The sequence below is a fragment of the Patiria miniata genome, unplaced genomic scaffold, assembly GCF_015706575.1.
Source record: "Patiria miniata isolate m_02_andy unplaced genomic scaffold, ASM1570657v1 HiC_scaffold_3, whole genome shotgun sequence".
Taxonomy (NCBI): domain Eukaryota; kingdom Metazoa; phylum Echinodermata; class Asteroidea; order Valvatida; family Asterinidae; genus Patiria; species Patiria miniata.
In genome coordinates this window covers 33,432,899-33,447,517 of record NW_024037069.1, presented here as the reverse complement: position 1 = coordinate 33,447,517, position 14,619 = coordinate 33,432,899, and the positions used below count along the sequence as shown (strand labels likewise).

General features: G+C 39.7%; 2 protein-coding genes across 2 annotated transcripts in view; both read right to left on the bottom strand.

The window, feature by feature from the left end:
* Nucleotides 1-2,667, bottom strand: part of LOC119737768 (adhesion G protein-coupled receptor L2-like) — a 42,922-nt gene extending 40,255 nt beyond the window's left edge. Inside the window, exon 1 of the mRNA XM_038212357.1 lies at nt 2,335-2,667. Within this exon, the coding sequence (XP_038068285.1) occupies nt 2,335-2,443 (109 nt within the window). The 5' untranslated portion in view covers nt 2,444-2,667. The remainder of the gene's footprint in view (nt 1-2,334) is intronic.
* A 1,885-nt stretch (nt 2,668-4,552) lies between these two features.
* Nucleotides 4,553-14,491, bottom strand: LOC119736720 (brevican core protein-like). Its single transcript, XM_038210732.1, has 3 exons — nt 14,251-14,491; nt 7,306-7,386; nt 4,553-4,746 (listed from the first exon to the last, which is right to left on the bottom strand). The coding sequence occupies exons 1-3, from the start codon at nt 14,315-14,317 to the stop codon at nt 4,553-4,555; spliced, it is 342 nt and encodes a 113-aa protein (XP_038066660.1). The 5' UTR covers nt 14,318-14,491.
* Between the last annotated feature and the right edge of the window lie 128 nt (nt 14,492-14,619).

The following is a 14,619-nucleotide window of genomic DNA, read 5'->3' as shown; positions in this document are numbered from 1 at the left end:
CTTTAATAATTAATCTTTAATCGGAACCAAGTAGGCAAAGGCGCGGTTGGATAGGAACATTAAAACGAACCGATTAGTTTTTTAGGTGAACAATTGCAGATTCTTGCAAGGGTATACATCGGAAGAATTCGATCGGCTGAATTTGGTAACAAAAACATTCATTTAATTGTAATGTCATGACCGTAGTTTTATAGGCAGACGTGAACGGAGCCATAACGATATCTGTGACCCAAGAACCACCGCGGGCAAGTTTCCACCCCCCCCCCCCCCCCCCCCCACACACACACACAAACTCTGAAATTCCGTATACGCGACACGTGTCGATTCTTCTTTTATTTTAAAATATTTTTTGTCATTCATTATGGGTGAGTAAAAAAAAGCGGAACCCAAAACCCCAACAATTATATTTCATATTTAAAAAAATATGTAGCACCAAACATAATAATGACTGGAAAGCCAATTTTATAAGTTACTTTTAGATGAAAATGTACTGAAATTGCTCAATCCGTTCAAAGAATATCACCATTTAAACACAATGACCCTAAAACCTGTTTCGTCCAAAAAATGCGATTTCAAGAATCGTCGTCACAATTGTCTTCCAACATCACCAGTGATAAAACCTGAGTCTAAAAGTAAAAAATATTCAACAAGTCCTTTTGAAGGCCCGCGGCTTTTTAAAAAAGTGGATTTTATAAATCATATTGCTTGCCTAACCAGAATTGTCAATAAAGATATTGTGTACTACAGTAGTTGACAGATTTGAAACAAGTAATCTGTGTCATTTTCTTTGTTGTTCCAAACAGTACGAATTCAACACACAATAAACTGTGTTTTTTTTTGGACGAAACAGGTTTTAGGGTTATTGCGTTTAAATGGTGATATTCTTTGAACGGATTGAGCAATTTCAGTATTTTTGTCATCTAAAAGTAGCTTATAAAATTGGCTTTCCAGTCATTATTATGTTTGGTGCTACACATTTTGTTTTAATATGAAATATATTTTTGGGGGTTTGGGTTCCGCTTTTTGATTCACCCTGTATATCCTTATACTTCCTCTGTTATTAGCTTCGGAGATTAGTTCCATTACTCTTTTATTATTACAAATTTAAATTTGAATGTGAGTGGCGTCACAAAGTCAGAAACAGGTGCTATAGCATTGAAGAGCCCATTCATGTGTTCATCATTACTGCACATCGAACATAACTGAGGGTATCGTAGCAGTATTATAATACGTTCACGTGAGACTGTGGTTATAATGAAGCACGATGTACGTTACGAAGTGACACAAAATCGATATTAAATTTCTGAATGCAATATAAAAATGTGTCATTCTTAATAACAGTGCAAATGCTGCCCCTTTCTCAGAAAGAAATGAGCATTCTCATGAGGTTCTTTGTTGAGAATCAATATAGCGAACATGGTTACCGAGCTATTTTTTTTTTGGGGGGGGGGAGGATATCACATAATTCTAGTCCCAAGTCATTTGCTGTGAATCAATTAATGCTCATTAAGATCGTGCAAAACAGAGTTTTATAAGCTACATTACATTTTTAATTGTCTATACACCTGTAATAATTAAAGATAACTGAATTTTTGAGCGAAAGATCTCTGCACTCCCGAGGTAAACTACGTTTCATGATGTACTACGTTGAAAGAAAAATATATATACATAGGCCTAATTAGTTTTTGAATTCGAATTTTTTTTTTTGGCATTCCACAGGACAGAATGATGAGATGAGATCAGTTGGAGATGGGTCAAAACGAGTTCTATCACGTTTGTTTTCACATTGCGTACTTGCGTGAGAACGGAAATGGTAACGATGCAAAGATTTACCTACCTTATACATCCGATGGATTCAAGATTTAGTCGGGCTTGCTTGAATACAGTTCTTACCAACTGTCAGTTTAGTTTTTTGTAAACGAGAGTTAGTCCTTCAAGTTTATTCCAAAAATTGTATATCCCAAAAGACAATTTAGTCTCCTATATAACTTTCAGTTTTTTTACACAATGACCGCAACAAAAATATTTCATATTTTCATCTTTGTATACGAGTGCACCGACCGAGTTCCACTATTTTGGAAGTGAGAGGTCGATTTTTCGTGCGATATTTCGCTTTCACGTAATGCGATTTTTCAGTTTCAATAAATTGAGATGTTAGTAACAATTTTACAAAGACCTTTCCTGAGGTTGATTTTCTTAAGAAATCAATGTACCAAAACAATTTTGAAAACTCCGACTTAATTTTACACGCTAATGTTCCTATTCGAGGGGTCCGGAAGCGCGCCACCAGGGTAAACTTTCTGGCTCTATAGGAACCATCCGTTTTTCTCTCACCCTGATACAGAGCCTCCACCGTCAGCTCGCATGCGAAGTACAACTGTCTCCCGCACGCTGCGGCCTCTAGCCGCATCCTGGACTGCGTGGTGAGATCCGTGTTGAGCATGAGACAGTTGTTGGTCGGGCGGGAGGATGGATGGAACCAGACATCTACGGGATGGCGCGGGTCGGTGCCCCAAATCCAACGGTCGTCCGTGAGGAGATTGTTGCCGCTAGACCAGAAGCCGCCTGGGTTGTCTGGGCGGGAGTCAGTTTCTGTGTAGGACAGAGGACAATTTTGGGAATATTGAACCTCCGGACAAAAACTTAAAGGGGCATGAAAAAGTTTTACACCAGATCAAATTGTAGTAAATAGCCGTTGCGCTGAAATTTAAAAATGCTGTGAGACATCCCTTTTAGAAAAACTTTTTGCAAAGTGCCATTTATTGTTTAAAAAGTGTTCCTTGCTTTTTCTCACAACCGAGGGCGCTGTTGTTGTGGTATCACTTTAGGCACACCCTCTCTTTGAGTTAGGTTTTTAAGCTTTGTGCGGCATTCCGCTGGCTGGTTGACCTCAATTTGCATGTTGACCCCAATGGGCGTGGTAAACCTAGGTGAAGCAATTTTGCCACATTTTGTTATCATCAACGTTATGTTTTGAGTAATAGCGACACGTTTTGGAGTGTTTAAATTTGGAATGTTTAAGAGATACTGTTTGAAAGTCAAAAAGAAACAAATTTGCCCCCGCCCCCTTTTTATGTGGCAACCGTAACTTCAGAGAACAGTGAAGCCGGGGCATATATATACCTCGATAAGGACCTGTATGTGTGTTTTGTGCTTGCGCACATTTGTTAGGTCTTTTACGAAAAATAAACATGACAAACAGACATCAAACAGACAGACAGACACAGCCCGACATCAAACAGACAGACGTCAGTCAACATTGGCTGTTTTAATATAGGATTGTAAACCCAAACGTCACGCTCATTGAAAACATTTGTGCACGACTTTTTCTCATTGCTTAACTGTCGTGAACTGAAAAAAAAAACAATGATCGAACTACTCTGTGCAGAAAGGTAAACCACAGCAAAGCACCCGAAATTCCGGCAACGATGAAAATGGTGTCATTTTCGGAGGGAAAATTTGAAAGTTGAGATAGTTATTGTTTAAAATTTGAGACCAAAAAGCAGCAAAGTGAAACGTTAAAGTTGCTAGAAAAAAAACCAAAAATTGGCAAATGCAAGAACCAGGCAAATTAAGATTATTTCTATAGATTCCATACCGAAAATGTCTGCTGAAGTTGCGATTTTATCACGCAGATTAAGACTAATGAACGATGCATGCTGTTTATTACTCAAATATCGTCAAATCTCGACAACTTTTTCTGGTTGATATTTGGATTTGGGCTTGGGCATGATAAAATAATAATTAAAATACATGTAAATCCTTAGAATGGAAATGAAAGGAAGGCCATTCCAGTTTGTACAAAGGCACTCCTGGACGCATACATGTACGTAATCATTTTCTTGATTAAAAGCCGCAATTTAATAACCTTGTGGAGTTCTTAACTTAATCTGTCTCGTCCAAACGAAAGATCCCACGCCGATTGTAATTACTTTCGCCGTTGGAAGTCACATTTCATCCTTTTGTACTAAAAAAGCCTGCTACGCTTAGAAAAGCCTCCATGCACTCGCAAAACACGTCACTCCATTGAATATTGGCCTCAGTCAAGGCATTCCTAAATTACTATCTCCATTTGTTTGGTGTTCTCTACATTACCAAATTGAAATGAGTATTTCGTTCGGATTCCCAACAATGTTACTTTAAAGGACACACAACTCGCAAGTTGTCTAAAATTGTCACCTTTTTGTTTCGGCAAAAATAATCTTCAGAAAGTGTACTTCATTGGTAAAAAAAGCTTTTACAATCGGGATGCTGAGATGGCCTAAAATCGATGAGCGTTTTTCAAGGGTCTTAAAAGTGACTTACAACAAACAACCAAACCCCCCCCCCAAAAAAAAAAAAAAAAATCGAAACAAAACAAACGGGGAAAACAGACGAACAAAACTCAAATGAATATAATATTATGATCGAAACACACTACGAACTTGTGCTTTGTGAATCCAGATACAATATTGTTACGACTGTCAATAGTCTAGAGTATATCTCTGCGTCAGTGGATTATTTGCCCGATCGATAAGTTTTAGTTCTGCCTGCCCTGGTTATTCGTTGTCATTCACTCACTGTGCAAATGGTGATCTTTGATGGTGTTCACAAAGTCCCCCTGCACCTCCGTCGTTTCCATGGCAATCAAGGATGAACCCATGACGTTACACGCTAGGGTTGCCTCCTCCCATGTTTTCTTCTCTAAAATGAGCTTGTAACACGCCCCATTTTTGCATACCGAGAGGGATCGGTCACTCCCTGGGCCTACAAGAACAAATACGGAAAGAAGACACACTTAAGAAGAAGAAAACAGAAACTAGAGTTTAAGCTGGGATCTCCGTTTACTCTCCATCGATCCTAAAACATTAAAAAACCAAGCCTTTAATTCCACTGAGATACCGCACAAAATATTACTTAGACAACTCTACGCGCTAAGCAAAAACAGCAGGGAACCACCCACAAGTAGTATTCATTGCACAATGTTAGCTGGTAACCCGTATTTGCTAATCAAAACGAATACTGAAATTCGTCTCCCGGTTTTATACAAATGTCAGAAATCAAACTCATTCGGCTTAAAATGCCGGGTTCGTATCGAATATTGTCTATGATCAAATTCTGTCTGTTTATAACTGTCAGTGCATTCTGGAATCTTACCGTTACCATGCATGACGTGTATGTTCAATATTTTGTTCTTTAAAAACTGCTCATGATTGATGGCCTACACTCAAGCAATATTAAAACCGCAGTGTCAATTTAACATGCATGCACTTTTTATCTGGAAGATTGATTCGTGTTTTGATCTACAGAAATATGACAGTACATTTTGTATTACAAGTTCGTTATGCTTCCCTGGATAATGTATGCTTGTTTCGCATAGGATTTGGGGATGGGAAGTCATATCATAATTACTTCATTACGACGGAGGCCACAATCGTTTAATGGAAGTCATCAGTTAATGTCCGTCGCCTCACTAGACCGTGAAAGCCAGTAACCGGTGGATTGGGTGGTAATAAGTGCCGCCAGCCTATTAGAAATCGCCGGGTATCATTCAAAGGATTTGTGAAACAAATGTTCTCCAAACATCTCGCCTGCCAGATGTGATGTGATTATATTAAAAGGCAAGGGTAGTTGCAATTATTCGTTCAGCTTTTACCGCATCATTTGCCGCATCTGCAGCGTCGTCTCCAGACGAAGATAATTCTGCCACATAATATTAATATTAATTTGTCTGTTGCTCTGGGATGGTTGAATTAATTATCGATTTTCATTTACCAAAAGGCATCAAACTTACTTCTAAGGTTTAAGGAACAATTGGTAATTACTTCGGGTCTTTTGCCAGATAGGGGGGCCCAAACAATAAATTGGTCCCCCCAAAAAGGGCCCCGAAATCTTTTTGGATTCAAGATGCTCTGTGATGCGATTTGAGGCAATTTCTGACCACTTTAGCCAATTGTTTTGGAGAAAAAGAGGGATGGTGTATGCAGTGCCTGCCTTTTTTGCGACGTCACTTAAAAAAAAAAAAAAAAAAATGGGTTCGTGTTTTTTTTTTTGGGGGGGGGGGGGGGGGGGCATGGGCCCCGCTGCCCGATCCACCCTTTGACAGGAAACGAATGTAACTTCCTATGTGAAGTTATGTCAATTATTCTTTATTAAAATTGTATCTCATACTTTTACGTCACAATTGCTATTAGTTCAGCGCGAAAGAAATATAATGCAGACATTTCGTTACTGCTTCAGTAATAATACGGCCTATTTTATCTCTTGAATTCATTGTTATAGGCGTAAGGGCATAAACCGCACATCTGCATACTTTTTGCACTTAAGGAGCTACAAATTAGGCTGCCCGTCAAGCTCGTAAAACACTACATGTATATAAATACCATGACAGTTTTTTAAAAGTGTACAGCTGGGTGCTGCGGTTTTGGCGCAACGGCTATAATTATAACACACGCCGCTACCTCTCTGCATTCAAAGACAATTATAATTCTCCCTTACAAGAAAATCAATTAGTGACAATTGTCTCCCCCAAGGACAAATGACCGACACTGCCATTCCCAGAAGCAGCCTTGACTTTTGATTTTGACACTCAAGACCACGAGCCAAAGGTTTTTCAGCAGCTCCCTTCGTGCTGGCTGTATTTCGAAACCTCGTTCCCATGGGTACGAGATCTTGCTGCGCCATGTTGTTTCCCATCATGCCCTGCGCGATCTCATGCGCCCATGGAGTCGAGACTGCCCATAATACGGAACAAAAGATTGTAAGGTCTTCCCAAGGCTATTTCGAAAGGTGAATAGGTCTCCACAAGGATGTTACTTTAAAAAAAAAAAAAAAAGGAATTCCCCAGGTATATACCTAGGCCTATGTGTCGTAAAGTAAAATATTTTATGTTAGGGATATGTGGTCGGAATTTCAACCCAGGAAAGTAATTCCGTTTAAAGTAGGAGCATTTTGGAAATAGCTTTCGACCCTCTCACGATTTTGTACACGAGAACAAAGCGACGTCTCCATCAGGTTATACATTTGAGTTATGTGTGTTCTTACTGAACTTGATATATGAGTAGGAAAATGAAGGGACTGATTTATCCGAATGGGCTCTATCAGATGACGTTATAATGTGCGTAAACTGTATAGGTCTATGTCTGTTTTCATTACTAGTTGTTTGGATATGACACAGGCTGGACTCACAGTAATTAGTCCTGAAGTTTAATGTCCACGTACAAAAATCATGTATTTTTTGCATCAAAAACTTTAACGACACGAAACGAGATTGTTATGGTTTAAGGCCTACCGTGCACATAATCACAGGAACGGCCAAATACTCACGTAGCATGTTGACGCAGGTTCCGTTGTTCTGGCACGGATTTGAATGGCAAAACACACTGTTGGGATCCTCCGAGGCGGAAACTAGACCAAACGAAAATCAAATTGGGCATTGTTAACATTGGGAATGATAACATTCTTCTTGCCAATACTACTTGAAAGAAGGATTCTCGTTCTCAATGATATGAAGGATTGTAAAATAAATACACCATTTCGTAAAGCAAGCACGTAGGCCTACGTGTTATAACAGATATAGCTCACTTAGATGAACATAATAATAACAACATAGATTGTGACGGAAGGAACGGAATTGTAGAGTATATGTTCGAGGAAGAAAGCGTACGTTCTCGATATTTTTGTGAAAGGATTTCACTCAGTGTACATAATGGCTTGTATAATGAAAAACTAATGAGGGAAAAATACCTTTATTTCCACTTTTTTTAATTCAATAAAACTCATTGTTCCTCTATCGGAGTAAAACACACACAAAAAAACCTTTCCCTTTATTGGTTTTGCCCAAAAGGGTGTTACCTGCGTCAAAGGACCTGGAATAAACCATTCAGTTCGGGGATAGTATTCTGATTGGCCAGAAGTCCTGGAATACTCCATTTGATCGGGGGATAGAAAGCAATAAACTCATTGAAGGATTATTTGTTGAAATGGATGGGGTCGACCTATTTTCTGTACACACTAGACCTTGTCATGTGTGAGAAGTAGGACCCAAATCAATACTCTTTATTCGACAACGTTTTTACCAATTACTCTGTGAAGATTCAAAGAGGCGACATAACGGAAATTAAGCAATGGAAACATTCTGGTCCAGAGAAGGAAAAACACGGCGGTGTGGGAGTAGAAGGTTTTGGTTCTTGTTGACTTTTAATTTTCTCAATTCCAAGGATTTGAAGAAAAAAAGACGATCGACTTTTGCCGCCCAGAAGCTTTTTGTTGAATGGAAAACATACGGTTACGCTCAGAGTGCTGGGCCTAGCTAGCCTCAAGGCTTGACCTATACAAAGCAAAACTCATTTCCGTTTTTAGATTAGATTCCCAGAAGACAACTTTATCAAGCCGTACTATATAACGCAGATTGTCAGCTTGAATTAGTTCTTTTTCGCAATCACAATTTCTGAGGCTCAAATTCATATATAATTACTTGTTGGAATTACTAGTGTATAATTACTAGTTGGAATTGGGCATCAAGTAAAGAAACCTTTCCTTCGGTTAAGTAACCCTTAAAGTACAGCTGCGGTAGAACAAATCCCGTAAAGCAGATTTGATTTATGGGTTCGTAACTTCGTATGGCCAGGTTAAGAAACAGCTTAATGACAATGTCGCACGAAGACGAAACTGAACGAATGCCGAACATTTGCTTCCGTGTTAATGTTACTTGCAATATATGCACATAACACTATAGACGTTTTGCTCAAGCATTCGGACTGTGCACCAGGTCCTGTGCATTCTGTAACACTGATTGTCGTTGCGGTGCTTGGCTAATGCCTCCTCCACACGCTTCGCATCTGGTAAAAACAAATCATCTCTGCCCTTAATGATCTGCAAGCTGCTTTCCTTTCACTGTTGTTATGAAGCACTGCCTTGAGCGGCTTTTCAACGCGTTGTATACAATTCAAGTACAAACAAATACATTATTTATTATGCGCTCTTATCGGAGCATGGTCGCTCTGGAAGCATAGAAGGTAAGAATCGGTTTATATTCAGGAATTATACAAAATTAATTATTAATCACCCTTAATGTTACGCCCCTCAATTGACACTAGGCGCTAGGGCATCATTATCATGCTCGGTGACCCTGTCCGGCTGAAGATTCTGCGCATGCGTCGGCCGAATCGAGGCATCAAACTGGAAAATGTTCACGGTAATATCGGTTCGCAGTAATTTAGCGCCGAGATAAATGAGACGAGAAATTCCTCAATAAGCAATGAGCCATTATAATAATTTTGTACAGTGAAATTAACTTTGAAGGCCCTGAAATCTTTAGAACGACATCGGTTCACCCGAGATAATAATAACTGCATTGTATGTGGACACAAAACGTGAGAAATGATTGACGTAATGTGGCGATCACATATCAGGGGTTTTGTTAATACTACTAGTGATTGCTTTTCTATGTGGTACGCCAATGGTAACAATGTAATTTTAGTGACCAAAATCCCCACCATGGGATATGAAAAACGTACTGACCAAATCCGACATCGAACCTTGGGCAGCGGGGGGGGGGGGGGGGGGGGGGGGGGGGGGGGACATTTGATAGGCGCATAACAAATGCTCTTTCACCAAATTTCTACATGTATTCTCTGAATTTGAAGTCTGTTGGTTCAAGAATAGCATGGTCAATATTGCGATAAGTGGTCCTTGGGTCGTCACATACCCACATATTTATGAAAACAAAAATTTATAAATCGACCCATTAATCCATCATAAAAAAAAGCATGCCCTGCTAATTACCCAATTACTTTTTTCTATAGAAGTATACCCGGACAATTCCAGAGGAGGGTTTTACTGCATGGTGAAACAAGAGTATTTGGAAAAGTCAAGTGTACATAAAGGCAAAAACAAATTAGCAATTCGTGTTCAATACAGACGCAGAGTGATCGGGCAGAGAACTATTTCATAGGACATTGCCCGGTTGTGAATTTTTTGTCAGAACAGTCTGAACAGACAAACGACTTTGGAAATAAAATGCATCCTTTGGGTTTCATCGATTTTAATATACTGATACAAAGTACACGTCATTTCGGTGTGATTACGTTATCAGTTAAACTTTGCAAAGTGAATACTGATTTAGTTCAGAGAGGATAGATATTCATCATGAACCGAAAATTATCACGGATGTTTAAGTGTATGTATTAATAACAATAATATCCATCTTCCGGTTTGATGACTCACAATTTTTGGAACATATTGTCAGTAGGCACGCATCAAATGATGGATTGAACTTTAAAAGTGAAAGAAAGAAAACAGACCATTTCGAAATTCTCCCTACAATAACTTTCGGTTTGGTGACCGGTCTGAAACCTTGCAAAATCATTTCCGGTTGTCCAAGGAATGTCTGAGAACAATTGGGTGAAATTTTAACTAATGGTTTTTAACAAAGTATTTCAATTAAAAAAATCAACTGTCTTTGATGTGCCGCTAGAGGGCGCCCTTGCAGGTGATGACGTCATCATGCTGTTTTTTGTGTGTCTGAACTTCTTCATTAACACCTACGAGACTCTGGTCACACTAGGCTCAGAGGATGTTGTGATCCTTGATAAGGAAGAGCAGTGGCACAAAAGAGACATCAAGGAAGCCATCTGGGAAAGGGTCGAACAACCAACACTCAACAAAAGAGGGGGGCTGGCTACGCTTCAACCTATCACATGCATGGGACCGGGCCATTCAAGGGATTCCTAGCCGTCTCTCACGTGACCAGTCCACCGGGTCACCAGTTGCCTGACGAAGTCCGATGGTTTCGGACGCAACGTCGCACAGTTGCAAAAATAAAGTAAGTTCCAGTATTCGATTCAATTGAGAAAAATCACTTGCATATTTTGTTTGTCCGTAGTAAACTGGTTCCGTTTTCAAGTTATATTTAATTTTCATTGCACTTCCGGTAACACCGGAAATAAAGGTCAAACGGTTTTGTGCCCGTGATCCAAAATATTGCAATGTCTATATAACCACAAAAAGTGAGCCTGCTACGCTATTCATTTGAAAAGTTACAGTTCAAAGTAATAATTCACATTTTGACCTTAAATCGCTGGTTGGTACCCAATGACGTCTGCATTTTAAATTCACCTAACTTTGACCTTCCGGTATAGCACCGGAAGTAAAGGTCAAGTAATTTCACGTATACGTATAACAACTTTACATATAACTGATGACGTTTCAGTTAAAGTGTGCACTCTGAATATTGATAATTAGTTCAAACAAGATAAAATGTTCATCTTGAAGGGAAAAGAAATTCAGAAAATAAAACAACATTGTCATTATCAAAATTACGGATATGATGAACTTAAAGGAAAGAAAATCAAATGATCATTTTCAAATTTCATTTGTGGCTGTGAAAAGAATATCTAGGAGCCTGTTGGCAAAATTGTTGGCGAATGGTTTATAAATTCAACAGTTTCAAGTTATATTTGACGTGCCGCCAGATACTTGGATATGTATATTGCCCACGACACAGCCGTCAGTCAGGCATGCCGTGCATGTATGCAACCTATGCATTCTGTGTGCGACAGATACAGCGACCTGCACTTTGACGATTGAAAACAAACACTTTTTAATCGTGTTTTTTTTTGCCATTACCAGTATCTCCAAATATTTAACTGGTCAGTGGAACGATATCTGCTCTAAAATACCAACCCTTAAATCGGTGAATTTTATAACATTACGACAAATCCAAAATGTATACAATACCTTAAAAAAAATCATCCCAAAAAAATGTGCGGTGACAATTGCACCTGGACAACCGGACGCGCGCTTTTCTAATTGGCGTCACAGACAGAAATCCACCGACCCACTTAAAACAATCACATCGCCCGTCCTTGTAATGTAGGTAATTGCCGACTTATTTCATTACCGGACATGGATCGATCGAGGAAGTCAACGCAGACCTCTTTACTCAAACATATACACGTAGAAAACGTGAAGGAACGGTTTTTCCAAGATAGAGCAAGCCAGCTGGTGCCAGACAGTGTCTTTATTGTTTTTAAGTGGAAATTGAAGCTATCGCATCTTTCGAAAGAGCAGAGATTCTTGGGCGTGGGGACACCACGGTCAATTTCATAAATTGTGTCTCGAACTATTAATATCTGACTAACGGCTCTAAGAAATCGGCCTTGGTACGCAGGGCCGGGTTAGATATTCCATAGCCCCTATGCACCAGTGTTCCGTATAGGCAGTACACCGCGCCCTAGACAACAACACCAAGTTTGTGTACGGGTGTGAGTTTGTTTCTGCATTCAATAGGGGACGTTAAACAATAGAGGACAATAGGGTCCCCAATTTCCGAGAGGTCCCAAATTTGGATTCGTGTGCAAAACAAATGGGAGGTCTTCCTAAAAAGTAAGTATAAACAAAAGAGGGACAATAGGGGTCCACGATTGCAGGCAAATACACACTGTGAGTGGGTTACTTTCTGCATTCAACAGGGAACGTTGAACAATAGAGGGCAATAGGGTCCACAATTCCAGAAAGTCCACGATTGACGATCGTGTGCAAAACGTATGGAAGGTTGTCCTAAAAAAGTTAAAAAGAGGGACAATATGGGGTCCACGATTGAAGGCGTTTACACACTTGCATGTGTGGGCGGGCCGTCACCGCGTTATGGGGAAGTTTTATTTATTGTTAGGCAAATTAGGACCGAGTTATGGGAACTTTCCGCTGTCCCCACACTGTCTTCGGTCCCTATAGTACCATGGACAACTCGTGTATAGTCCTCACAACAACGGAACAAGTAACTTTATGGCACACTGCAGTGGCCCCCGTATTTTCGTAGGCCCTAGGCATAGTGCCTACTGTACCTATTGAACAATCCAGGCCTGTTAGTACGAAGCAAAGACACTGCACCAGAAACAGGTTTAGTAGGAGAAAGAACAAAATGATCAAACTTCGACAAGGCCTTTTAAATACCGTCGATGTCGTGTCCGAAATTCTCAAACTAAACCCACAACATAAATGTGACAAATTTGCAGCACTGCTTTATCGCATATACATGCACATGTCACTCAAAACTCCCTTCTTATTCTTCTAGAACAATTAACAAGAAAGACTAACTTAACGCGATAATGCGCTCCTTTTTAATTAGCTTTTGAATATAAAAAAAGATGAACACATTTCTTCGATACTTCCATTTTCTTTTCATCGAAACTCATCTTTGCTTCCCTCTCCAAACGGGAGCACAAATCAAGGGAAGCATTGACAGGAATATTTAACAGCATCCAGCACAAAGTGTCTACATGTTTCTGCATGTTTATCTTAAATTTGGTCGCATTGCTCTGGTCAAACATCAGCCCAAATGACCGTGCGCGACAATACACTTGCCATAGTCAAGGAATATTTGAATTCCAAATAGGCCTATGTTGCGACAATCCAAAGGCTTGTCGGCGGTGTATAGCTGAATTTCAAGCAGACTCGCTTATTTTTGATTTCCAAAAATTGGTTCCCGGGATCCCAAGGGACTGTACTTGTGTAAAGCGTACACCGATAATAGCAGCTGACAGGATGAAACTGTTATAAACTAAAATTACAGCAACCCCCCCCCCCCAAAAAAAGATTTTCCTCCGTAAGTGTAAATTTGGAGGTTCCGGCAAAGCCCTTTCGTTTGTTAATACCAATCGTGATGCTGCACCAGTGGTGCCCATACAGTCTTTGCACCATCCTTTTCAGTCTGTGTTCAGACATCCGTGTTGGAGGACAGAAACATTATATCTAATATATCCCCCGAATTAACGAGCCTTGAAACCACGAATGAATCAAACGTCAAATGACTGATCCCTCCCTTAAGGCAGCGCACGGCGTTGGTCAAAACAACTCAATTCTGTGTATTAATGAATATTGATTCAATCATTTATTCATGAAGAGAACAAAAGAACAACTGTCCGCTTCCCTTCCAGTTTTAATTGGCTACGCAACGCCCTTTGAGAAACAAAACTGAAACACACTTGGGAAAATATTATACAAAAATTGTATAATTGAACAATGCAGAAACATGAGTGCTATCTTTGAAGGACCATCGGTGCCAACATTATACACCACCGATTCCTGTATGGATATAGCCGGTGTAAAATTGACACGGCAGGTTTTGTTGTGATAGGTCCAAGCCCAATATATTTTCATAATGATTTTCCGATTTCCGATTTAATATCTCAAACAATGCTCGGTTTTTACAGAATTTGTTTCAACATGACAAATTTTGATTTCCTACAGTTTGTTTAAATTAAAACTTACCGGTTTGTGCAGATATTTGCAGCCCTCCTGGCAAAACCAGCAGAATGCAGCCCCAGACCCATTCCATGATGCTTCAAAAATATCCGCACTTTTCTGGGGCAGTAATGCAACCCCACTCCGCTCTGCAGAAAACAATCCCCAAGTTCAGTCGCGCGCTAACACCAAATTTAGCTCGTACAAAAGACCACTCTGCTATTGTAGTGACGTGATTAAAGAAAGAGTTCTTACGACTGAGGTGCAGTTCGTCGAATCCCAGGAAATGTAATGAACTACCACTCGCAGCCCCCACTGGATTTATGAGCCTCTGATAAACTTGACAGACTGGGGTTGATTATCATAAAGAAGATGAATAATATATCGAGAAATATA

Bases quoted from the DNA above. Each gene is read 5' to 3' on its own strand.
- LOC119736720 (XM_038210732.1), bottom strand. From the start codon at position 14,317: ATGGAATGGGTCTGGGGCTGCATTCTGCTGGTTTTGCCAGGAGGGCTG. The intron at 7,387-14,250 runs GTAAGTTTTAAT...CGTTTGGTCTAG, and splicing joins GCAAATATCTGCACAAACCG to TTTCCGCCTCGGAGGATCCC. The intron at 4,747-7,305 runs GTGAGTATTTGG...TTGTTCTTGTAG, and splicing joins AACCTGCGTCAACATGCTAC to GCCCAGGGAGTGACCGATCC.